Source organism: Crinia signifera, chromosome 4 (assembly GCF_055691185.1).
Source record: "Crinia signifera chromosome 4, ASM5569118v1, whole genome shotgun sequence".
Taxonomy (NCBI): Eukaryota; Metazoa; Chordata; class Amphibia; order Anura; family Myobatrachidae; genus Crinia; species Crinia signifera.
This window is the reverse complement of record NC_139220.1, coordinates 225,668,987-225,696,909: the sequence shown is the minus strand read 5'-3', so window position 1 is coordinate 225,696,909 and position 27,923 is coordinate 225,668,987. Positions and strand designations below refer to the sequence as shown.

Sequence of the window (27,923 nt, the reverse complement as noted above, 5' to 3'; positions counted from 1 at the left end):
TCTCATCAGTATTTACTAAGGGAGAGCAGACTGTGGAACGAACATTTACCACAAACGGGACAAATAAGCCAGATCTCATTGTGGATTTCACGCCGAAGGAAATAATACTGAGGCTAAGCAAACTCAAAACAAATAAGTCACCAGGGCCAGATGGGATTCATCCGAGGGTATTAATGGAATTAAGGGATGAACTAGCTACCCCCCTACATTATATCTTTAGCAAGTCACTATCATCAGGTATAGTACCAAAAGATTGGAGAATAGCAGAGGTAGTGCCAATATTCAAAAAAGGAAAAAAGGAAGATCCCGCTAATTACAGACCCGTTAGTTTAACATCAATTGTGGGTAAACTATTTGAAGGATTTTTAAGGGATGGTATCCAGGAATATTTAGATCATCACCGTCTACTCAGTACTAACCAACATGGGTTCGTGAAAAATCGTTCATGCCAAACTAATCTACTAGGGTTCTATGAAGAGGTTAGCAAAAACCTCGATAATGGAAATGCTGTAGATGTGATTTTCCTAGATTTCGCTAAAGCATTTGATACTGTCCCACACAAGAGATTGATTAATAAAATGGAGAACCTAGGATTGGGTGAAAATATCTGCAGATGGGTAGGGAATTGGCTATGTAATAGAGAACAAAGAGTGGTTGTGAATGGTGCCGTATCAGATATGATACCGGTACTAAGTGGAGTGCCCCAGGGCTCGGTTTTGGGGCCCATTTTGTTTAACATTTTTATTAACGATATTGGGATAGGGTTACTCAGCAATGTATCCATCTTTGCGCACGATACAAAACTTAGCAAAGTCATCAAATCACCAGAAGATGTCACCATGCTTCAAAATGATCTTGCAATTCTAGATGAGTGGGCTAAAAAATGGAAGATGAGGTTCAATGTAGATAAATGTAAGGTTATGCACCTTGGGAGACACAACCAGTGTGCAAGTTACAACCTTAGCGGAGAGGAACTGGGTAATTCCATACTTGAAAAGGATCTAGGAGTCCAAATAGACAGCAATCTAGGATGTAGTGCCCATTGTAATGTAGCTACAAAAAAGGCCAACAAAATTCTGGCATGTATTAAGAGGGGAATGGAAACTAGGGACTCAAGGGTAATTATGCCACTATATAAAGCATTGGTGAGACCTCACCTAGAGTATGGAGTACAGTTCTGGGCCCCACACTATAAAAAGGACATCATAGAATTAGAAAAAGTCCAAAGGCGAGCAACAAAGCTTATTAGGGGAATGGAGAATTTAAGCTACGGGGAGAGATTAAGCAATTTGGGACTATTTACATTAGAAAAGAGACGTTTAAGGGGGGACATGCTCAACATGTACAAGTATATCAAGGGCCAATATAAGGAACTGTCACACACCCTATTTTCTACTAGAAAGGAATCTAGGACGCGAGGGCATGAGTATAGATTAGAAGAAAAAAGATTTCATTCAGCTAGTAGAAAGAATTTCTTTACGGTCAGAACAGTCAAACTCTGGAACTCTCTTCCCAGAGAGGTGGTAATGGCTGGCTCATTAAATGCGTTCAAGGCAAAGTTGGACGAACATTTACTGGAGAAAAACATCCATGGGTACAAATAAGAAATATAATTTGTCTGTAAAATACCAGAACCTACCAAATCAGCAATGGATATCTATACCAGGTTGAACTAGATGGACGCAAGTCTTTTTTCAGCCTTACCTACTATGTAACTATGTAACTATATATATATATATATATATATATATATATACATATATATATACACACATACTGTACACATATATTTTTTACACATATACAAGCAATACAAACTTACACTATATGTTAAATTAATGGTATATACTGTACATGTTACATTTAGACATGAACAAAACATCCACAATTAAACTGTAAGCTGTTTTGTACTGATTCAACTATTGATTAGATTTACGGTTCAATTTGTGCTGTGAATGTAGCTAAGGTTATTTGACAAGCTACTGTACAGTAATTGGTTTAACGTACAAATCCTGAATCAGAACTTGTGTTTATTGTTTGATTCATCATAAAAATATTATATTCTAGTTTATTCAAAGATATTTAAAAAACATAGTTTCCATGGTTGGATTAATATATAATAAAACATTTAAGATATTAATAGGTTGAATAGGTTTCAAAGCAAATCAATACAATAAAATTAGATAAATGTTACTATATCATTAAATTAGTTAACAGTGTTAAATCTACAATAATGTTATTTTTATGTAAGAAATGTATTTAAGTTTATATTAAAAAAATAAAAAAAATAAAGCTGGGACTTTTGGAAACATTAATAATCATTACAAATATAAGGAAACAAATCTATTGTCATTTGCTATTTTACAACAGATGCACCGAACATAAGATTCAATTACAGAATGACCGATGTAACAAAGGATAGTGCAGTAAATTTAGCCGTATGGCAAGAGTTAACGTTCTAAGCCAAACTCACAAGCCTGTAACAAAGCTTTGCACGCATATGAGCCTTAAGGGTAAACACAGTTATTTCAAATACATGCTGCTGACCACTGTGACCCCGACCCCAGCAATGTCCCAGCCTCCAGCAGCTGAAAAGCCCTTGCAGAATTTATCAGTCTGGTCCTACATCCCAACTCAAATCTAATTCTGACTGATGACTATTGCTGAGTGAGAGACAAAGGATGAGGAGAACAAAAGAAGACCAAAGACATGGCTTATACACAGAAGATTGGTCATTGACCACTGTTGCTGTATGAAAAGTATATAAAAGTAAAATTAAGAACATCTGCAAACATTTTTATGAACACACTCATCAATGTGATTTAAAAAAAAATACAATTAAACTCATATAATCTATTTTGCCAATAACTTAGAATTGCTGGACATATTTTGTAATAGAATGCATCAGCTGGGCATCAGCATTGGAAAGACCACCAATCACTTCAACTTGACTGACAAATTCCTTTGAGCCAAGTACAAGATAAATTGAGCATGCACACACTTCAATCTTGCCAAGGACCAAATGATATATCGCGTCATTTGGTCATATGGGATTTATCACTGCTCCTGTACACACTAGAAACAAGCCTTATGTAATATTGCAACACATCAAACCTGCAGAAAGATAGCAACCATGGGAGCCCACATATTGAGTATACGCTCTGAGTAGGCGATATGTCGGTCCAATCTGACATATCGCTCAATGTGTTCCCAGCAGTATCTTAATATTTGTTACTGAGGCACATCTCTTGGGAATCTTATGCAAATATGACTACTGCATAATCTGCTGACATATGTGGTTTTGAAATTCCCCGAGTACATGAATGTTGGGCATGTGGTGCAACGTATCATGCAGTTCTGCCAACAGCCATGTAATGGAATTCCTCTCTGAACAGAGATGATCTAATTTCTGAGATAATGATCCATTTCGCTGTCCCCAACTCTCCTTCTAGTTAATTTTCCTCCACCGCCAACATAATGCTTCCGTTACACATGCAGTGCTATAATGCTTCCACAATGTAAAGAAATGCAGAAGCTTCCCATCCCTCCCCAAGTGTGCCAATATTCCTGTTCCTTCCCAAGTGTGCCTCTGACCCTTATTTCCACAAATTTACCTCCGGCCCCCCTCCCAAGTGTGCATCTGACCTCCCATCGAAATATACCCATTTCTGTATGTGCCTCGGAACCCCCTTCCACAAGTGACATAGAGGTTATTCAGACCTGATTGCTGGGCTGCAAGATTTCAAAGCCCAGCGATCAGGTAAATGCAGCCCTGACACGCCAGTCACATTCCTCCAGCCCATGTGCACAGCTGCAACTGCATTTGCAGCCATGCACATGAGGCAAAAACCATTTCAAATAACTAACCATCAAACGGTTTTCCCCTCTGTTCACAGTGTCGAGTAAGTCTAGATTCAGTGCTGCAATGGCTGTGGGGAGAAGACGGCAGCTGTCTTCCCTCCCAATGGCGGGGAACGCCTGCATTTTCCGGGACACTCCTGGAGAACCCTATGTTACCACCTGAAACGCCCGCAGGGTGTCACTCATCCTGAGGGCAATCGCAGGCTACCTTCACACATCGTACCAGGTGCATGCGTGGTCATCCGATAATCGGCAGGCCTATAAATTCGCAGCCCTGTGTTCCAATTTTAAATTTATGCTATAAGATTCATAAGATTCAATTACAGAATGACCAATGTAACAAGGTAGCAGACTAGCTTTCGAAGCATTTGCTTTGAACGGGCTTACTAGTGTGTTTACAAACTTTACATGTGGATTGTTGCAATGTGACCAGATTTGAGTGGCACGAAGCACATGTTAGTACATCCTTGTTCTACAATTTTATGAAAATGAATGCAGTTGGTGCAAAATAGTGTTTACATTACAGACCTTTACTCCACTTAATAAATATATGCATTTATTTATTAACAGTTTCTTTTATAGCGCATACATATTCTGCAGCGCTTTACAGAGTATAGTTGAACATTTACATGGTGAACATGCATATGCATGTAACCATGTGTCATTTTTAAAAAGTGCCAAATCCTATATACATTCTGAGAGTGGTATTTAACAAAGAGCATCCTTCTGTATCATTTCCTATAAATGTATCATATATTCTGAAGAAGTCATTCTGGAAAGCTGAATTTTAGAAGAATAGCAAGACTAGAAATAAAAAAATATGAGCAAATTTACCCAGCAAAACCATGTATCAAATGTGCAGGATACCATTTGCACCAGCAGAAACATAATTTCAGATCATTTTAATAGATCTAGAACAGTCAAGCATTTGACAAGATTTGTGGAACATAGCCAGTTAATTTAAAGCACACAGTATGAGCGAATACAAAGCTGATATTGCCTCTTACTTGAAAACACAGTACCCATCCTAACTGTCTCAATCTGCCACTCATTGTCACTGAACAGACAAACAATTACGCTAAGAGCAGGTATGGCAGAGAGCATGAGTGCAGTAGACAGACAGAATCACGAGCTACAAAGGTCAAATAGAGGATCTGACAGATACTGCTTATGACAAGCAGACATAGGTGAACACTGGTTAACTTGTGTTCTCCTAAATCCTAGATATTTTTTCATAAACACGCATAAAAACCTATTTTGATATTCATTTGCATTTTAATTTCTTTCATTTATTCTAGATATGTATGTTTTTTTTTATTTGTGATCTAAATTATTGTTTATGAATACTTCAAAAATCTCATAGCTGAGTAATTGGTTTAATGTGTCTATTGGTCGGAATATAAAAACACATTTATCTAGATGTATTTGGAGAAGATCAATATTCTATTAACAAACAACATTTATAATGTAACCATAAATGCTAAATGGGATAGTTTGCAGTTTGTAAATTGGTCTGCTATACAAAGCATCAATATTTCAGTTATATTTATAAACTAGTCTTATTTATATAGATAAACATGCCAATGCTGAAGAACTTTGATATTATAACAAATGATAGACATACAGTATATATATATATATATATATATATATATATATATATATATATATATATATATATATCTTTGGCAGTGAGAGGCACTCATAACAAAATTAATCTCTAAACAGCTACATCAAAGAAGGAAGGAATATCATATCGACATTTCGGGCGATAAAGTCCTTTATCGCCCAAAATGTCGATATCATATCCCTTTGCCTTGGGTCTTCTTTGATGTAGCTGTTTAGAGATTAATTTTGTTATGAGTGCCTCTCACTGCCAAAGATATATTTTTCCACATTGAGGAAGAGAGAGCACCAGACACGCTGGTCCTATATTGTGAGTGCAGGACATTACCTGAGTATATATATGAGTATTTATGTGCTGCCCTTCTCATTTGCTGCAAGGTTGTTGTCTCTGTGCTTGTTTCGATTAAGGACTATTCCAGTCCGAAATGTCGACTATCGATTTATGGTGATGTATTCAACTTTTTCTTCAAAATTGCTGTAGTTTGTTGAGTGCCCTCTATTCAGACTGAAATAGTCTGTACCTGGATACTGGATACTTAACAGTACACTTGAAGGGTAGCCTTTAGGCAAAAAGCTCTACAGAGTTCATTGTATTTATTGCATGATTGATATAAGTCTTCAGAGTGCTGCTGGACTACAGCAGTTATATTTTTCTTCCTAACACGAAGATTGAGGGCACCTGGAGCAGGTGTTTTGCAAATGTGCGAGTGCCGGCTATATGGAAAAGTATATATCAGTGGCGTAACTATAGCCTCGCAGCCCCCGCGGTGACGGGGAGGCGCTGAGGGGCTGTGGGCGCCGATCTGCGGGGCTATAGTTACAACTATATTTAACAACCCCCCCTTACCCCTCCGCATGCCGCCGCCAGCGCCGCCGCATTAAGGGTCCCGACTCCCGGCCGCAGCGCAGATCTTGTCCTGACTCCATCTCCTCCTGCAGTACTTCTAATGAAAAATAACTATGAGAAAATGGCTGCCCCCTAACAGCAGACAGTTTTTTGGGAAGTTGCACATACTTTTTGTACTAGATCTCATCCCCTGACGAAGTCCTTTGGCGTGAGGAAACGCGTTGGGCGTGGCCTAAGACGGAGGACGTGGTTGCGTCTTACTACCTGGGTGAATGAGTGCAGGTGTCGGCGAGAGGTCCGCTTTCACAGCGTGAGAGGCTGTTGGAATCAGACAGAGACCATGAGGGCTGTTATATCTATGTAACGCTGATGTTATATCCACCTGTCACTGGCAAGCTGAAACCTCTATGTATGTGAGCTTTTTTTATTAGTAAAGGAATTGTTTTACATTCTGCTCATTGGTGCACTTCTCCTATTTTTTCATATATATATATATATATATATATATATATATATATATATATATATATATATACTAGGTGATTCATCGCGCCCTACGGGCGCTCTTCACACCGTCGTAAGGGGCTGCGCCCCCTTAATTTGTGAACATTTGCATATGAGAAAGATGGTTAGAATTGTATGAAAGATGCCTGTATTGCAACTTGAGTTATAGGTAAAATGTGTTAAATAGAGAGCATATGATGTGGAAGGGGGTGTGTATTGTTTTGTTTAATTAAAAAGCGGTTACAGAGTAAGATGTACATTGATAGTGTGGATGGTACAGTGACATTTGTGGGTGTGGGGGGGGCTGTGTGTGCATGTTGTTTAGGTGTGTGTGTGCAATAGTATAGTAGGGTGTTTCTGAGTCAGTGGTTCCCCACTGGCGGAGGTCACGACACAGGAAAACAGGAGGCTGGGTAGTGATAGGGGTGTGTGGGCATAAGGGGGACTAAAGAGGAGGGTGGGAGATACTGTGCAGCTTCTGCCAGTGGGTGAGGGTCCAGCATGGCAGTACAGGAGTACAGGATGGTGGCCCTGAGTCAGTGTCTCCTCCTACTGGGTGGGAGTTCGGGTGCATGAGAGCAGGAGGCTGGGCTATGAGGCATGATAGGGGCATGTGGGCAAAACAGCGTCAGCGACTCCCCAGTGGTGGAAGTTACGGTTCAGGAGAGCAGGAAGCTGGGTAGTGATAGGGGTGTGTGAGTATACGGGGGACTAAAGTGGGGCTTAGGGGTGCTGCCGTGGGTGGATGCCGTGAATTGCGGGAGGGGGGGTCGCGAGGGGGGGGGTGTGGGTACCGCAAATTGTGGGAGGGGGGGGGGCGCGGGGGGTTGCAGTGAATCGCGGGAGGGTGGGTCGCGGGGGCGGGGGGTTGCCGCAATGACAGGAGGGGGGGTCAGGGGTGGGGAATCGCGGTAGGGGGGTCGTGGGGGGCACCGTGAACAGCGGGAGGGGGGGCCCGGGGGGTTGGCGCGAATCGTGGGAGGGGGGGTCGCGGGGTGCCGCAATCGCAGGAGGGGGGGTGTGTCACGGGGTGGGGCCGCGAATCGCGGGAGTCACCGGGGGTGCCGCAAATTGCGGGGGGTGTGCTGCAAATCGCGGGAGGGGGGTCGCGGGGGTGCCGCGAATCGCCACAAGAAAAAATCAACACAGAAAGTTCAACACGTGTAAATGTTGACATAAGTGTGGCACTTCATCGGTGTCCATGTCGACACATGAGAATGAATATGAAAACATTAAAAAAAAGAAAAATAAATCTTCAAAAACTCATGTCAACCTTTTTCATTGTCGACCATAGCCGTGCCAGTGTTTTGCATGTGCCATTTAATCCTGGGGTTGCCGTGAATCGCGCGCGGGGGTGGGGGGGAGGGAGGAGGTGAGGGGTGTCCGCGAATCACGGGAGGAGGGGTCGTGGGTGGATGCCGTGAATTGCGGGAGGGGGGGTCGCGGGGGGGGGTGTGGGTGCCGCGAATTGTGGGAGGGGGGGGCGCGGGGGGTTGCAGTGAATCGCGGGAGGGTGGGTCGCGGGGGCAGGGGGTTGCCGCAATGACAGGAGGGGGGGTCAGGGGTGGGGAATTGCAATAGGGGGGGTCGTGGGGGGCACCGTGAACCATGGGAGGGGGGGCCCGGGGGGGTTGGTGCGAATCGTGGGAGGGGGGGTCGTGGGGTGCCGCGAATCGCAGGAGGGGGGGTGTCACGGGGTGGGACCGCGAATCGCGGGAGTCACCGGGGGTGCCGCGAATTGCGGGGGGTGTGCTGCAAATCGCGGGAGGGGGGTTGCGGGGGGTGCCGCGAATTGCCACAAGAAAAAATCAACACAGAAAGGTCAACACATGTAAATGTTGACATAAGTGTGGCACTTCATTGGTGTCCATGTCGACACATGAGAATGAATATGAAAACATTGAAAAAGTGAAAAATAAATCTTGTCAACCTTTTTCATTGTCGACCATAGCCATGTTAGTGTTTTGCATGTTCCATTTTATCGTGGGGATGCCGTGAATGGGGGGGGGGGGGTAGGTGCATACCTCCCAACATGACCCTCTCCAGGAGGGACACATTGCTCTGTTTCTGGACTTTCTTCTTAATTTATGGATTACCGTCACCTGTGCTTAAACACCTTTCTTATCAATTACCCTGTTTAAAACAGGTGATGACAATCATAAATTAAGATGGAAGTCCACAACCCAGCGTTACAGCTCCAGACACACTTTGAGTGACAGATGTAGCCAAATATATAAGAGATTACATAATGCTCTATCTGTGCATCTAACAGTTGTACTTTACAAAGCTGCAAGGAGGTCCCGCCCCTTACCTCCATTCACAGCTCTCAATGGCTGCCTGCTACAAATAGCTCTCTACCCTCTAGACAATGCTGAAACTTGATGCCCCCTCCCTGCATGTCCCTGTAACAGCACCCCTTCCAATCTTTCTCCCCAAAGCTGAAAAGTCCAAAGATGAGAAACATGGTGAGTATGAGAGGACAGAGATGAAAGGGAGAAAGGGGGAAGAAGACAAAAATGAAAGATAGAGGAGAAGGAGTGGACATAGATGAGAGAGAAAGGTTAATGAAAGAAACAAAGACAAAAGACAAAGTTGAGAGAGATAGAAGATGGGGCATTCGCGTGAAAGAAATATAGGAAGGAGGTAGAGCTGAACGAAAGAGTAGGAGAAGGGGCAGAGATGGGAAGGGAGAGAGGCACAAGTTAGTGCCCCCCCCCCTTCCCAGACACATACTTCCGATCAACCTTATTACCCCCCTACCCTGAAATGGTGAAAAGAGAGTGAAATGGGGTATAGGTGACTGAGTTGAGAGATGGGCAGGGGAGAGATGGAGGGTGGACAGATAACTTGCAGCTTCCACAAGGAAGCTTTCACTCTGGCGGCGGCTAACTATTCGCAGTCATCTGCATATTTGCAGATGAGCAATCAGGTCTTGGTCACAGGTATACGCGTGCCCTTGCGGGCTTCACAGGTGTCCGCGTCCGCTCGCCACGCTTCGGGCTCGGTGGCTCGCTGCGCTCGCCACACTATTCTATTCTCACTCCACGCCCTAGTGGATAGTAGGGCATGAAAAGGTCGGAGGACGCGTACCGCCGCCCCTCGCGGGCTCGCTGCGCTCGCCACGCTTCGGGTTGGCGTCAATAGCGAGGTGGCGTTAACGGTGGTGGGGGGCCATGAAACATTTTTTTTTAAAACATATTGCCCAATTTCACATTGTAATTTTATTTTAACATTGCTGTCTATGGGAAATCGGGTCCATCGCGTCTTTTAACATTACTGTCTATGGGAAATCGGGTCCATCGTGTCTTTTAACATTACTGTCTATGGGAAATCGTGGGCATCGCGTCGCGGCCCCTTATAACGGCCACGACCGACGCGATGCCCCCGATATCGTGTCTTTTAACATTACTGTCTATGGGAAATCGGGGGCATCGCGTCGCGGCCCCTTATAACGGCCACGACCGACGCAATGTCCCCGATTTGGAGCTAAATCGTGGGCATCGCGTCGGTCGGGTGTCCTTAAGTTAACCAAACTTAAGGACAAAATCGGCAGCCCGGATAACTCACAAGTACCCTTCTTTGATGTCATAGAAATCATAAATAAGTCTTTGCATAAAACTTGGAACAAACTGAGAAGCAAGTCTTTGCATAAATATTGGAATTGGTTGGAAGATTGGTTGGTTGGAAGATTGGTTGGTTGGAAGATTAGTTGGTTGGAAGATTGGATCTGGATGAAGTGGAACTGGAGGGTACTGTGAAGGTCCAGTGGCTCCCTGGGAATGGAGGTGGATCAATGGACCGGACTACCAGGAAGAGGCTGCGATGAGGTCAGAGGCCACCAGGGCTACTGACCGACAGGACACAAGAGTCAGGATCTTCCCAGAGGTGTCTACTGCCCAAGAGACTATTTGCACTGCCTAGGCAGATCCTCTTTATAGCATGGAGGTTACTGCCATTTGCCACCTTGACAAAGGAGGAGGGAAAGACCCAGACCTGGCCAATCACTGTTTTGCCCTTTTCCAAGATGGCGGTGCCGGCCTCCCGGCACCAACCAACACACAGTCAGACTGCCACGCCTCCAGCAAAACCCTCAGGGCCAGCATCCTGAACCACAATGACATGCTGCTGCCAGACTGCCCGGGGACCCCACCAGACACATGCCAGCCAGCGGCGGACACGGATGGGTGAGTACTGTGCCCGCCGTGTCGCCACATGGCGGCATGTGATAGGTAATGCTAAAGGTTGGTGTCAGAGAAAGAAGCTGAACCATCATCTCCTACCGCAATCAGGTAGCCATCTTCAATAACATCTATAAATGTATTCAGAACCAATATCTCTTTCAGCAGCAATGAAAGCAGTGCTTTTGTAAAAGTCTGCTACTTAATTAACACTTCTACAATCTATGAACCTGCTGATTTTGGGCAAATAGGCCAAAACTTATTTAACAGCTATATGATAACTAAGCCCCACAGAGAGAACAATATTATAGCTGATGTTTTCCAATAACGGAATGTGTTTTTAAATGTACATACAAGTAGGCATAAAGCAGGGATTCCCAACCTCAAGGAATTCTTCCCAATCTCAAGGTACTCTAACAATCCAGCTTTAAGTATAGAAATACTTGAACAGAGGCAACATAATTAGTAACTTTATTTAAATGTAACTCTCTGTGCTCAAGCCTGGCACAATATAAGGACTGGCTCGGAGTTGTGAGATCAAGTTGTCATGTGCAGTGAAATTCTCAGCAGCACCATCAAGGAAATTTTGTGACAGACATCAAAGTTAGAATCTCAGAATGAAAGGCAAGGCTGGGAACAGTATTGGAGGGCCTTCCCCAATGTCACAAACTCCCTCTCTGTGCATCCATCCCCCACACACTTTACACCCTTGGCACCACTAGTAAGTGCCATCTTGGCCAACCAGTGGGGATGCAGTGGCGTATCTAAAATGGTTGCAAGATGTACAGTGCACATAGGCCCTTGAGTGCTGGGGGGAAGGCTACACTGTAAAACCCACTTTTTAGACCCCCTTATTTGTCATCATCCCGGATTGTTCACCATCTTCTGGAGACGGCCACCTTTTCTCTGCCTCAGCCACGCATCGCAGACAGGCTCCCACCTGTTTATCTTTGGAAAGCCGCGTACGGAGAACCTGCACAAACATCACAGGTTAGTGCGGCTCACTCCCTGCTGATTCATCACTGGCGGCCAACCGGCAATTTGCCGACCGCTGTGCGGGTCGTAGTTAGAGCCGCACTAAGGACATCCTCCACTGGCTACCGCAGGTCTCAGAGTCTGGGCAGACTAAAGGTATTACCACAAATTCAACTAAGGGTTGAAATTTATTCCTGCATCTGATCGTGGATGTTACAAATATTGGATGAACATCAACCTTTATTAATATCTGCGACTACAGAGTATTGACTTAATATAATCGCCTCATGCCGTCATCCTAAAGACATTTTGTCATATAAACTATTCCACAGGCACTTTATCATTCCGGAGGTGGTCCAGTTTAATTTTATTAATTACTTTCATATTTTTTATCAGGAGCTAATTATGCTGTACTGAATGATATTTTATGTTTATTGATTTTTATACAATTATATTACAGTAAAATAGTTTATTATTCTAAATTTTTCCAGGTGTGTGGCGCTCCCTTTTCATTCATATATATATATATATATATATATATATATATATATATATATATATATATATATATATATATATATATATATATATATATACCAATACATTTGTATTTTCCAGGTGTGTGGCGCTCCCTTTTCATTCATATATATATATATATATATATATATATATATATATATATATATATATATATATATATATATAGACCACAGTGAGACCGCACTCACACTTGCTTGTGGACAACTTGTAGGGGTGTTCAAAAGAGGAGACATGTGAACCATGTCCCTCTAATATATAGTCCAGAGATCCCTCCTTTTTGGGGGGGGAAATTGAACACTCTCCTTAGAAATATGACAAAGTCATTCGTTTTGTAAAAATGGTAATAGTAGTATAGTTTATTTAATTCTCCTCAAGCCCCGACGTTTCGGTCCATATTCAGACCTTTATCAAGGAGCCTATAACAACAATACATATACAAAAGATGCAATTTAGATGTCTGCACATAGACCATTAAGCAAACATCCATACAGCAAAAAAGACAAAGTTACATACTTTAGTGAAGAGTCATCAGCGCATACATGGAGGCAAACGCCTCAGCCCAGGAGACCGGATCAGCCACATCATAGGACTGTCCTGGTCGGGCTTTTATACCCAAATGAATCATCTAAACAAGCGGCATTTTGGCGCCAATCAATTGATTGGCGCGGCACTGCGCGCACGCACTTCCGGCAAAACCGGAAGTGCGTAACCAGGAAGTGACTCCTGGTGGAACGCACAGATGAGCCGCACATCGGCTGAAGGTATCAGTCGATGTGTTACAGGCTCGGGGGGCCATGGATATATGCTAAATGTAGTTACAGCGGACAGTTAGCAAATCGCTACTGTGATTTGCTGCAGCGCATATTTATGTGAAAAGAAACTTGGTCGTATATCGGAGGGTAAACAAAGATGGCGTCTGTTTGAGCCGCAAGTGGAACGCATAATGTTTTAGCGCCACCTAGAGGTTGAAGGGTATAATACATTAAAAAAGGACACAATAACATTATAAGAACATATGCACTGCTTTTAAGTCCGTTGTGAATGTGGATAAAGCCTGACCATAATAGGATGTGACTTAACAAGGGACCACCCATTGGGAGATATGATAGAAATTCGTCAAAACTGACGTTTAGTTTACAAGGATATTGTAATGGACCCTTAAATGATGAAAAGATAATTGGATTAAATTTATTTTTATTATTTATTATTTTTTAAATTTTTAAATTTTTAGATTATTTAATATAATATTTATAGTATATTTTATATATACAATTATAGATATTTTTATAAAAAAAATTTTTTGATTACGATTATATGTGATTCACAATGGGTGGTTCTATACATTACAATATAATTACAATTGATGTGGGTGGATCCAAATATAGTCACATCCCTAGTGCCATGGTCCTGACAGATGTTAAAGTGCATAACATAGAGATACTATTCACGAAAAGTCTTGGGTAGTGAAGAAGAATAATCTCTCACGGTATTTCAGATGGATGGCGGTTTTAGTCTTTAAGAAATATAGCTAGGGGATTGTGTTCGTTGAGGCCCCGTGGGGACAATGTACCCAATTGGTGGATCCACCTGCATTCCGTTTTTCTCAACAGTAGTCCTCGATCACCTCCCCTTGCCATCGGGGGGACCCAATCTATCAGACGGCATCTTAATGTTGATATTTGATGGCCCGCTGACAAGAAATGTCGGGGCACTGGGAGCTCAGCCTTCCCTGTTTCTAATGCTGTTCTGATGGAATTTCGATGGTTGGCCATCCTCTCACGAAATTTCCGTGAGGTCATTCCTACATAGGCCAACCCACATGGGCAATTGAGGAGGTATATCACAAAGTCCATCTGACAATGTAGGCGATATTTAATTTTTATCGGTTTCCCAGAGTGGGGATGTGGGAAGGTGGGGCCCTGCATCATGCTGCTGCACGTGGTGCACCCTGTACACCGAAAACAGCCTGGACGCTTACTGTAAAGCCACGTGGTTTTGTGTTCGGATTTAGGATTGAGGGTCGGTCTCATCAATAATTGCTTCAATTGATAAAGGTCTGAATATGGACCGAAACGTCGGGGCTTGAGGAGAATTAAATAAACTATACTACTATTACCATTTTTTACAAAACGAATGACTTTGTCATATTTCTAAGGAGAGTGTTCAATTTCCCCCCCCAAAAAGGAGGGATCTCTGGACTATATATATATATATATATATATATATATATAGAAGTCTTGTCGGTCCGGCACTCTACAATCAATGTATAAATTACCGTGTGCTCAGCCCATTCAATTGAATACCATTCCAGGAGTACTTTAGCAAAGCACTGAGGCGGCACCACGGATATTTGAAGCAAGTAAAAAGTTTTATTAACGTTTCGGGGAACGTCAGTCCCCGTCGTCAGAACATCAGATAATACAAACATGAATTCGCTCACCTTATATCCCCACCGTAAGTGACACACAGACGGAGCCGGGCTGCTGGGCGGCACGCTGCACTGGGACGCACAAGGGGTCGCTCCCCAATGATGTCATAATGTATTGAATATTCATGAGAAGTGAATGGCGTCTCCGCTGTCTTAGCAACGCGGCTCCGGCTGTCAAAAAATAAATGAAATAAAAACGGCAATCAATGAAAGGTACAGCTGACAGAGTGTCCACATTTACAGTCAAACAACCAGATACATTTCAGCACAATCAATGCATAATGCTGTTCCATGAGATGCGTTCATTGAGCCCTTTAGGGGACACTGTTTGTAAAGTGTGGATCCAGAAAGATTCACGTTTGAGCAAGAGATTGGCTCTATCACCGCCTCTTGGGAGAGGGGGGATATGATCAATAATTTTGTATCTAAGGGTAGATATCTGGTGTCCTGCTTCTCGAAAATGAGATGCAACGGGTTGCTCCATAGGTTTACCGGCCAAAGCCGCTTTGATGGCTGACCGATGGAGACCCATTCTCTCCTTGAACGTGCGGGTTGTCATACCCACATAATGTTTGCCACAAGGACAAATAATCATGTATACAACGTAGGCAGTGTTACATGATACCACATGGTTAATTTTATATTTTTTACCTGAATGGGGGTGGCAAAAGGAATTGCCTACAAGCAAGTAATTCCAGGTAGTACAGGAGGGGCAGCGATAACAACCAGGTTTTTTAAAGGATTGGAGAGGGTTGTGATATTTGGTAATGTCTGCATGTACCAAATAATCGCGTAAATTCTTGTTACGGCGATATGCTGTCATGGGTCTTTTATTTTGGAGTCCGGGTAATTTCGCATCTGATGCTATAATGGGCCAAATCGCCCTAGTAGCTTTGGGGATCACTGAACTAGAGGTGTCATAGGTGGTAACCCAAGTAAATTTGTCCTCATTAGATGTTTTAATTTTAGGTTTTAATAGACTTTGCCTATTCAGTTGAAGCACCTTTTGTTGGCTTTCAATTAAGTCAGAATTCTTATAACCCCGGACCAGAAATTTATTTCTGATTATTTCCAATTCATTGAATAATAATCCATGGTCACTAGTAATGCGTGCCGCTCTTAACATTTGTGAATAAGGTAATCCACGTTTCAAGGAGGGGGGATGTTGGCTGCCAAAATGTAAGAGTGTATTTCTGTCGGTGGGCTTGTAAAAAATTGATGTTTGTAAAGAGTTGTCATTTAAAGATACACATACATCAAGGAAATCAATTTGACTTTTGCTACTCCTATAAGTAAATTTCACAGGAGATTGCGCATTGTTGATACAAGACATCATTTCATCAAATAACTTTACATCGCCCTGCCATAATAAAAATACATCGTCGATATATCGGGAAAACATCGAAATATGACATGCAAAATTATCATTTTGAAAAAACAACAATTGTTCCTGATGGAACATGAAGATATTTGCATACGATGGGGCCACAGGGGACCCCATCGCACACCCGGACACCTGTAAATAATGGCAACCATCAAAACGAAAAAAATTCCTGTTTAGAACTAATTCAAGCAGGGTCAGAAATACCTGTTTGTCAAAATCAAATGTGTCACCCAGTTCATCAATGAATAAACTCATGGCCTGTAATCCCAAATGGTGGGGGATACAGGTGTAAAGACTGTTCACGTCTAATACACACAGCACAGACTCCGAGTCAAGTGTGTCTTTGGCTTTGGTATCCAGTATATTCAAAAAGGTGGTTGTGTCTTTTAAGAAGGAGGGTTTTGTCGCGAGGAACGGTTGTATAATCAAGTCCAAAAACTCAGAAACAGGGTGAAAAAGAGAACCTCTCGCAGATATAATGGGGCGAGGTGGGGGTTCTGTAGCGTTTTTATGCAGTTTAGGCAACGAATATAAAATAGGCATAATAGGGAATTTTTGGGTCAATGCATCGGCCAATCTTTGATCTATCTTCTGTTGTTTCACAAAATTTGTTAAGATGGCTGTTAATTCCATTTGGTACTCACTGGTCGGATCTTTATACAATTTCTGGTATGTAGAGGTGTCAGATACATGTTCCAATAACACCCGTCTGTAAGATTCCGTGTCCTGCAGGACAATTCCGCCCCCTTTGTCCGCAGGACGGATTATAATAGAATGATCCTTACTAAGAGTAAGCAAGGATTGTCTCTCAGATCTTGACAGATTGTAATTGGTTTTGGTGTTAGCTTGGGTGTATTTACTCATAGTTAGGTCTAGCATGCGGGTATAAGTTTTGATGGAAGCATTCATCGAAGGTGGTTCAAATTTTGATTTGATTCTTTGATTACAAAAACGGTCTTTAGGCGATAATACTTGTGTCTCAGTTGAGTTTTGAAAAAACTCCTTAAGTCGAAGACCCCTGTTCATACGATGCATGTCAATTTGCCATTCAAAGTCCTTGTGTGCTGATGTTGGAACAAATGATAAACCTTTATTTAACACCACCAATTCCGATTGTGTGAGTACTCTGGACGATAAATTGAAGATTAGTTGCCCTTTTTGTTCGTTGCTTTTCTGGAACCTTTGGGTTTGACCGCCTCTTGGCAGGATGTGTCCTGAATTCTGCAGGAGATGGGTGGCTGTACTAAACCGGTGCAGCTTTGATCTGATGCTACTCGTAATAGAAGAATCAGGCAAAGAGTTAAAAATAGTCAGATCTAAGATTGCAGATATTACGTCTTCTAATCAAGACAAATTAAATGATACTAATTATGATAGATGGTGGTCTAAACTATCTACGCAATGCGACCAATACCGTAAAGAACTACTGCGTTTCAAAAAATCCAAATTAATCACGGTGAAACAAGACTATGAAACTAACATGGTCTATAGATGGTTGAGCGGTAATCGTGAGCAATTCCGTGGCCAACGTCCTACTAACAGACAATCCTGGCGCAATAAAAAATCCAGACCTGAACAAGGACAATCATCCCATTCAGACAGTGACTTCAACGTTATGGATTCTGATGAGCCAACCACATCTGTACAGTCACGGCCCCCTTTAGGGGTACGCACCCGCAAAGCACGGGTAAACAATCCAATAGAACCAGAACCAGAAGAGGCGGTCAAACCCAAAGGTTCCAGAAAAGCAACGAACAAAAAGGGCAACTAATCTTCAATTTATCGTCCAGAGTACTCACACAATCGGAATTGGTGGTGTTAAATAAAGGTTTATCATTTGTTCCAACATCAGCACACAAGGACTTTGAATGGCAAATTGACATGCATCGTATGAACAGGGGTCTTCGACTTAAGGAGTTTTTTCAAAACTCAACTGAGACACAAGTATTATCGCCTAAAGACCGTTTTTGTAATCAAAGAATCAAATCAAAATTTGAACCACCTTCGATGAATGCTTCCATCAAAACTTATACCCGCATGCTAGACCTAACTATGAGTAAATACACCCAAGCTAACACCAAAACCAATTACAATCTGTCAAGATCTGAGAGACAATCCTTGCTTACTCTTAGTAAGGATCATTCTATTATAATCCGTCCTGCGGACAAAGGGGGCGGAATTGTCCTGCAGGACACGGAATCTTACAGACGGGTGTTATTGGAACATGTATCTGACACCTCTACATACCAGAAATTGTATAAAGATCCGACCAGTGAGTACCAAATGGAATTAACAGCCATCTTAACAAATTTTGTGAAACAACAGAAGATAGATCAAAGATTGGCCGATGCATTGACCCAAAAATTCCCTATTATGCCTATTTTATATTCGTTGCCTAAACTGCATAAAAACGCTACAGAACCCCCACCTCGCCCCATTATATCTGCGAGAGGTTCTCTTTTTCACCCTGTTTCTGAGTTTTTGGACTTGATTATACAACCGTTCCTCGCGACAAAACCCTCCTTCTTAAAAGACACAACCACCTTTTTGAATATACTGGATACCAAAGCCAAAGACACACTTGACTCGGAGTCTGTGCTGTGTGTATTAGACGTGAACAGTCTTTACACCTGTATCCCCCACCATTTGGGATTACAGGCCATGAGTTTATTCATTGATGAACTGGGTGACACATTTGATTTTGACAAACAGGTATTTCTGACCCTGCTTGAATTAGTTCTAAACAGGAATTTTTTTCGTTTTGATGGTTGCCATTATTTACAGGTGTCCGGGTGTGCGATGGGGTCCCCTGTGGCCCCATCGTATGCAAATATCTTCATGTTCCATCAGGAACAATTGTTGTTTTTTCAAAATGATAATTTTGCATGTCATATTTCGATGTTTTCCCGATATATCGACGATGTATTTTTATTATGGCAGGGCGATGTAAAGTTATTTGATGAAATGATGTCTTGTATCAACAATGCGCAATCTCCTGTGAAATTTACTTATAGGAGTAGCAAAAGTCAAATTGATTTCCTTGATGTATGTGTATCTTTAAATGACAACTCTTTACAAACATCAATTTTTTACAAGCCCACCGACAGAAATACACTCTTACATTTTGGCAGCCAACATCCCCCCTCCTTGAAACGTGGATTACCTTATTCACAAATGTTAAGAGCGGCACGCATTACTAGTGACCATGGATTATTATTCAATGAATTGGAAATAATCAGAAATAAATTTCTGGTCCGGGGTTATAAGAATTCTGACTTAATTGAAAGCCAACAAAAGGTGCTTCAACTGAATAGGCAAAGTCTATTAAAACCTAAAATTAAAACATCTAATGAGGACAAATTTACTTGGGTTACCACCTATGACACCTCTAGTTCAGTGATCCCCAAAGCTACTAGGGCGATTTGGCCCATTATAGCATCAGATGCGAAATTACCCGGACTCCAAAATAAAAGACCCATGACAGCATATCGCCGTAACAAGAATTTACGCGATTATTTGGTACATGCAGACATTACCAAATATCACAACCCTCTCCAATCCTTTAAAAAACCTGGTTGTTATCGCTGCCCCTCCTGTACTACCTGTAATTACTTGCTTGTAGGCAATTCCTTTTGCCACCCCCATTCAGGTAAAAAATATAAAATTAACCATGTGGTATCATGTAACACTGCCTACGTTGTATACATGATTATTTGTCCTTGTGGCAAACATTATGTGGGTATGACAACCCGCACGTTCAAGGAGAGAATGGGTCTCCATCGGTCAGCCATCAAAGCGGCTTTGGCCGGTAAACCTATGGAGCAACCCGTTGCATCTCATTTTCGAGAAGCAGGACACCAGATATCTACCCTTAGATACAAAATTATTGATCATATCCCCCCTCTCCCAAGAGGCGGTGATAGAGCCAATCTCTTGCTCAAACGTGAATCTTTCTGGATCCACACTTTACAAACAGTGTCCCCTAAAGGGCTCAATGAACGCATCTCATGGAACAGCATTATGCATTGATTGTGCTGAAATGTATCTGGTTGTTTGACTGTAAATGTGGACACTCTGTCAGCTGTACCTTTCATTGATTGCCGTTTTTATTTCATTTATTTTTTGACAGCCGGAGCCGCGTTGCTAAGACAGCGGAGACGCCATTCACTTCTCATGAATATTCAATACATTATGACATCATTGGGGAGCGACCCCTTGTGCGTCCCAGTGCAGCGTGCCGCCCAGCAGCCCGGCTCCGTCTGTGTGTCACTTACGGTGGGGATATAAGGTGAGCGAATTCATGTTTGTATTATCTGATGTTCTGACGACGGGGACTGACGTTCCCCGAAACGTTAATAAAACTTTTTACTTGCTTCAAATATCCGTGGTGCCGCCTCAGTGCTTTGCTAAAGTACTCCTGGAATGGTATATATATATATATATATATATATATATATATATATATATATATATATATATATATATATATACCAATACATTTGTATTTTCAGTTAACGGATATTAAGTATAAAAAGTTTTTCCCTACACTGTAGTAAAACACCCACACCACACAGACCACACCCATTTCTTCAATACTTGCCTTTTGTGGGTCCAGCAACAGCAGTGCTGCATAAATCACAGGTAAAATGGAAGGGTCGGGGAGAGAAATGGGGCATGAATGTCATCTTCACATGGCCCCCTCCTTAATATTTGTTAATACCCCCCTGACCATGTAATTACATATACAAAAATGTATTTATCTACAATCATTTAAAGTAGCCCAATGTGTTACTTTAAATGATGATCACTATATATACATTAAATAAATTGTTTTATAACCAGAATATCAATAACACTGGTTAAATGTATAATGTGATGAGGCTGTTAAAAGTATAAAAGTACCTGTTTCAATTTCCCATATGTATACAGAGTCATCTTCACAGCCAACAACCAAGACGTCTTCTACAGGGTGCCATTTCATTGTCTTTACGGGAAATAGATGTTTTCTAGCATGGAAAAAGCAAATTCGCTCCTGTAGATTTAGAAGTGCCACTGAATTATCGCTACACATACAAAATATGCTCTGGAACAATTTCACCTGTGAGTGAAAAAGAGGGAAAAAAAATAAATGACAGAATATAAATAGGATATAAATAGTTCTGAAGCTATCAACCTGCTTTTATAGCAATTTCAATGGATTCAGTCAATAGCATAAGGTCTTGTGGTGTTTTTATGACTCATGAGGGTCATTATACTAGGATCAAGTTCTGAAATGTAATTTACTGTACAAATCACAAATTATCCAGGTGCTTACAATTTGTACAAATGTACACAACTGTCCACTTCCCCCTATATGGGGGCTCATGCTGAGTTGCATGTACTTTTTGTGCCAAAAATACAGGTGCAAAATGTGTTTGTTTTTAAATCTTACAAAGAAGCTGGCAAACAGGGAGCTGCAATGGTTTCTAAGACCCGCTCCATGGGTGACCCAGGTTAGTGGTGTATGTCCCAGAAGACGGTTGGGGGCAGTCTATTACTTCTAATACTAGCATTCCTTTCTCTGGATCCAACTTACGTCTTTGATTGGTAATAGTCAAGGCCAGATTAAGCCTTGGGGTTGCCCGGGGCACTTGAGACATAGGGACACCAGTGGAAATGGTGGTGGTGGGTTATATTAGATCAGTGGTAGCCAACCCTAGCCCTCAAGAGCTACCAAAAGTGCACATTTTCCAAACAACCTAGCTGCTGCACAGCTGCACTCATTAATCACTGACACATTTTAAAAGATACACAGATGGAGCTAATTAGCTCACTTGTGATTCTGTGAGGAGACCTGCAAAACATGCACTGTTGGTAGCTCTCGAGGACCAGGGTTGGCTACCCCAGTATTAGATTATGCATATACCATGACCCATTCCAGTTCCAGATTTTGAAACCTGATACTCTTGTACAGGTCGAGTATCCCGTATCCGAATATCCGTTATCTGAATTATTCCGAAATACGGACATTCCAGAAAGTGAAAAAAATTTATTTTTTTTGCTAAAAACTCACTGGGGACATGTATCTCTACCTGCACTCCATACTGTCCTGCTCGCATCCTGACTGACAGGTTCTGCTGCTGCATAAACGGAACAGCTAGGGGGCCCCCTAAAAAGGGGGGCCTGGGGTACAGTATGCCCTGTGTGTGTATCCCCTTTAATCTGGCTATGGGATTAGTAAATGCTATTTGCATACAATATAATACTTTACTGTATTAAGTATAATGCACTTAAGACGGTCTATGCCCTGGCAATGTTCTTAAAGTCATGCAAAATACAGGTAAATGCAGATCCACATACAAAACAAAATACTAATTTAATTTGATTAAATACAAAATATTTTTTTTGTCTTTCCCTTGAATTAGGAACCTATTTTCCTGTTGCAGACTGATTGCAAATGTCAAATCATTTTAAGTGTTCACAGCAGCCCTACAACTAATAAATGTAGGGGATTATTCTGATTGATTTGCAGCCTTGCGAATTTGCAGCCTTGCAAGTCCGCCAAACCCAGCCTTGCGAATGGTGGCCTGGCCGGCACCCAATTGCAAGGGCGATTCCCTCACATGGCCTGCAAATGGATGTTACACAGTAACATCCATTCGCAGCCTAGTGGTATCCACCCACATCATTCGATGGTCGCCGACCATCGAATGATGGCGAAGGTGCAGGCATATGAAAGTGACTCTGAAGTCACTTACATATGCATGGACGCTCGGGAGGAAGTGGGCGGGCAGCTGATATCCGGTGATGTCAGCTGGCTGCCCCCCGCACCCAGGTCATCAGGGCATTTGCATGAGAATGCCTAGCGTTCTCATGGGAACACCCATGAAACTCTGGGCGTTCCCATATGCAAATGGTCCGGGCCGCCGCCTCACACACCTCCACGCCCCCGTCTGCACACTTCAGGGGGAGTGAACATGACACATTCAAAGAATCAGATGTGGCTGATATTTATTATCAATGTGTCTCTTGAACTGGTGGTTGAACACCCACATGTGATCTGCCCCCTGATAGGTGTATATACATTTGAGGTGTGAAAAAGAAGTGTGTGTGCGTGGTGCGCAACCAATCAGCAGCTGACACGGGGTTGTCAGACCCCAGGGGGTAGAAAAGATAAAAAAGCAAGGAGTGTCAGCGCTGGCTATACCAATAAATGGATCAGACGGTTCTCAAAAATATAACAAATTTAATAATACAGTATAATATACAATAATATATGTAAAAAATAAAAATAATATTAAAAGGTGTGAATCAATAGACTGAATGTCCAATAATTTCTTTAAAAAGAATATCACCGGGATATTTGAATAAATTGGCACTTATTAACTGACATGAATGTTACCATCCTGGGTGGTCTGGTTGGTATTCTGAAGAAGCCGGATGCACAAATCTTCCGGGGAAACGCGTTGAGCTGCACAATACCTGGCCGACTGACTCCATCCCTGCCCATTTGGTGACCTGTCCGATCCACCCACGGATGCTCCTCAATAATACTGGACCTATCGTATTGGGATAACAGCACTATCCCTAATTTCTCCAGCAAAACAAGAGGCAATCTGTACAAGTGGGAACCGTGAGTCCTTGAAATTATAGGACACCTAAGGACACAATCAATCACCAGTCTGGATCCATCTACCAACCAGACCACCCAGGATGGTAACATTCATGTCAGTTAATAAGTGCCAATTTATTCAAATATCCCGGTGATATTCTTTTTAAAGAAATTATTGGACATTCAGTCTATTGATTCACACCTTTTAATATTATTTTTATTTTTTACATATATTATTGTATATTATACTGTATTATTAAATTTGTTATATTTTTGAGAACCGTCTGATCCATTTATTGGTATCCACAGCGCTGACACTCGCTTTTATACATTTGCGGTGTCCTTGACACGCATTTGTGTGAACATCCTCCCTGCCATTGATGTATGCTTGTACAAACTGGGGGTTATTCTGGTTGATGTGCAAGCCTTGTCCACCAGACGCTGCCTGCCGAATTCCGGTACGCCCACCCCCCCTCGCACGCTGCATATGCCTTCACGGGCTGCAAATGGATGTTTAATGTAAACATCCATTCGCAGGCCAGTGGGAACACCCACATCCTTTGATGGTCGCCGACCATCGAATGATATTGAAGGCCCACGCACATCTAAGGTTACTCTCAGGTAACCTTAGATATGCGTAGACATTCGGCTGGAAGTGGGCAGGCAGCTGACATCCGGTGATGTCAGCTGCCCGGCACCCACGTTACCGGGTGATTTCCATGGGAAAGCCCAGCATTTTCATGGGGATGCCTATGAAACGCTGGGCGTTCCCATGGGCGCAACTATCAGCCACCGCCTCACACCCCCGCCAAAAAGTCTTGTGTATATGCACCTTGCGAACAATCTGTTTGCTGTGGCCGCATGCACCCAGCATATGCACATGTGCAGAAATGCGCCTGTGCATACGCATAACATCGGTCTCCGTGCAAACAAACAGACCTGAATAAGGTTCACTCTTTATTGTCCATTCCAATTCTCTAAGCATAAGGAGATAAAAGTGCAAACTGCAACTACAGAAAAGGATTTGTTGGGCACATGTGCCATAACCTTATTTAAAGAATGTATATTAAGTATTCCAGTGCTCATGTGAACTACATGAATATATGTTAGAGATATTTTTTATGAAAATTCGTAATATGCAAGAGTGACAATTGAAAACATTATAAAAATATATATGTTTTATGCTTTTGCCTGTTTTTAATGGTCTCTGGTAAGGCAATGTTCTCCTGTGCAAACCATTAAACAACACATTGGCATTGACATTCTCTATGTCAGGTAGAATGAAAAATATTATATATATATAAAAATAAAATATTGTTTAGATAGGCAGCTCCTTTGACAGTTATCTTTAAAAGTACATACTGTAGATATTTTCCACTGCAGGATAGAGACTTTTGTGTTGCGTGTTAACTGTCTATCAGAGTTCTATGTATTTTATTTAAAAGGTCAGGCATTTTTTTTAAATGTCAGCTTTAGCTGACCTAAAGCTGCCTTTTTAAATTATTTTTAACTGTGCCAAAACAAAGGTGCTTTAATCAATAATTAAAACCGAAAATCACTGCAAAGAACTAGAACAGAATTCCAGATAAAATATTTGTGTATGTGTATGTGTGTTATATACCCTTAAGGCCTGTGCGACGCAGCTTTCCCCATCTTCACTGTGATCTTTAACACCTCACTGGAAACAAGTAGGGTCACCGTCTGCTTCAAACGCTCAGTTAATATTCCGGTTCCCAAGAAGTTGGCTGTGAAGGATCTAAATGACTACAGGCCAGTCGCACTAACATCAGTGGTCATGAAGACATTCGAAAGATTGGTATTGAACCATCTGAGGGAGGTGACAAACACGCATCTCGACCCCCTGCAGTTCGCCTACCAAGCAACAGAAACATTGAGGATGCAGTTAACCTAGGGCTGCATTATATCCTGGAACACCTGGATCATCCAGGCACCTACACGAGGGTCCTATTCATTGACTTCAGCTCGGCATTTAATACAATTGCCCGCGCTATCCTAAAGCCCAAACTTCTCTTGCTAGGAGTTCCAGAATCTATCTGCTCCTCGATTGTGGACTTCCTGATGGCACAGAAACAGGTGGTGAAACCCGGAGCCTTCACATCCGCCATTCGTACGATCAGCACTGGTGCTCCCCAGGGTTGTGTTCTTTCCCTCCTACTCTTCTCCCTCTACACTAATGACTGCATCTCGAGTGACCAGTCAGTAAAAATCATAAAATTTGCTGATGACACCACCATCATCGACCTAATCAAGGAGGCAGATGAGTCTGCATACAGACGGGAAGTGGACAGACTTTCACAGTGGTGCGGCAGAAACAACTTGGACCTAAACTCCATCAAAACAGTTGAGATGATAGTAGACTTCAGGAGAAAACCAAATGTGAAGATCCCACTAGTAATTTCCAACACAGTGGTTTCATGGGTAGAGACCTTCAAATTCCCTGGGACAAAAATTTCTCGCAACCTCAGATGGGAGCCCAACATAGCTTCCATTGTCAAAAAGGCCCAACAGCGGCTGTTCTTCCTGAGTCAACTGAAAATATTCAACATTCCGCAGGAACTGCTGCAGCTCTTTTACACTGCTATCGTGGAGTCTGTTCTATGCTCCTCTATTACAATCTGGTATGAAGGGTCCAATGAATCTGACAAACGAAGCCTGCAAAGAGTGTTGAAGACAGCAGAGAAGATTATTGGGACGGACCTCACCCTGTAAGGGAACAATACTTAAGCAGGGTCAAGAAGCGAACTGGGAAGATCGTGGCGGACAAACTCCACCCTGGACATAACTTGTTTGATAGTCTCCCATCAGGTAGATGCTTCAGGTCCATCCCTGCCAAGTCGTCAAGAACTGCAAAAAGCTTCTTCCCGATAGCTATTCAGCTATTGAACAATGTACTCTAAGATACTGCAAATCTAAACACCTAACTGCTCTGTCTAACCTTGCAAATCATAACATGTGAATTGACATTTGTATGCGCAACTGATGCAATGTATGTATGTATGTCCTGATATCCCTCTTGTACCATGCTTGAAGCTGCACTGTATCCACAAAAAAATTCCTACTATACAAGAGTATACATGGCCAACAAAGCTATTCTGATTCTGATAATGTAACTGTACTGTCCAAGCATACACATTTAACCACCAAATAGTAGCATTTACACCATACTTGTCCCAAAATGACTGGAAGAATAACAAATTATGAGGCATTATTCTGCACTCCCAGTAGAGTACACTGGTCTCTAAGTAAGGGATTAGCCTTATCATGGCTCTTGAGACCCCATATAGGGCCTTATTCAGATCGCAGTACAAATTTGTTCTCAAAATGGGCAAAACCATGTGCACTGCATGTGGGGCAGATGTAACATGTGCAGAGAGAGTTAGATTTGGGTGGGGTGTGTTGAAACTGAAATCTAAATTGCAGTGTAAAAATAATGCAGCCAGTATTTACCCTGCACAGAAACAAAATAACTCACCCAAATCCTCTGCACATGTTACATCTACCTCATCTGCAGTGCCCATTTTGAGAACAAATTTGTACTGTGATCAGATCTGAATAAGGCCCATAGTCACAGCATTGCAAAGTAGGGGATGCCACAATGGTGCAAATGGTGCACCCCAACCCTTCCGATTCCCACCTCTACCTGCCCTTAGGGATTGCACAGAGGGGAGAATTTCAAAGTAGATATGACTAAAACCAATCTTCTTACTTTATAGTCACATGGGGAAACAAGTAGTTTCAGTATTGATCCAGACTGTAGTGTGAACGTGTGAAATATTTCTCCTGTGAACACGTCTCTCCAAATTATAGATGAATTCTGATCACCAGAGATGAGCCAACTTGGATCAAACTTCTCCGACCGCTCATGTGGATAAAGTAAGCTGGTCACACTGCAGAAATGGCCTGAAAATACCTTGTGTAGCAACGAACCTATGAGAAAAAAAATATTAGCTGTAACGTTGATAAAAGAT

General features: G+C 42.2%; 1 protein-coding gene across 4 annotated transcripts in view; it reads right to left on the bottom strand.

The window, feature by feature from the left end:
- WDR72 (WD repeat domain 72) overlaps positions 1–27,923 on the bottom strand; it is a 311,593-nt gene that overhangs the window by 160,512 nt on the left and 123,158 nt on the right. For all 4 annotated transcript variants that reach the window (XM_083183882.1, XM_083183885.1, XM_083183884.1 and 1 more), the window contains 2 exons: positions 27,662–27,882; positions 21,246–21,441 (listed from right to left, as the gene is read on the bottom strand). In XM_083183882.1, coding sequence (XP_083040008.1) covers positions 21,246–21,441; positions 27,662–27,882 — 417 coding nt within the window. The remainder of the gene's footprint in view (positions 1–21,245; positions 21,442–27,661; positions 27,883–27,923) is intronic.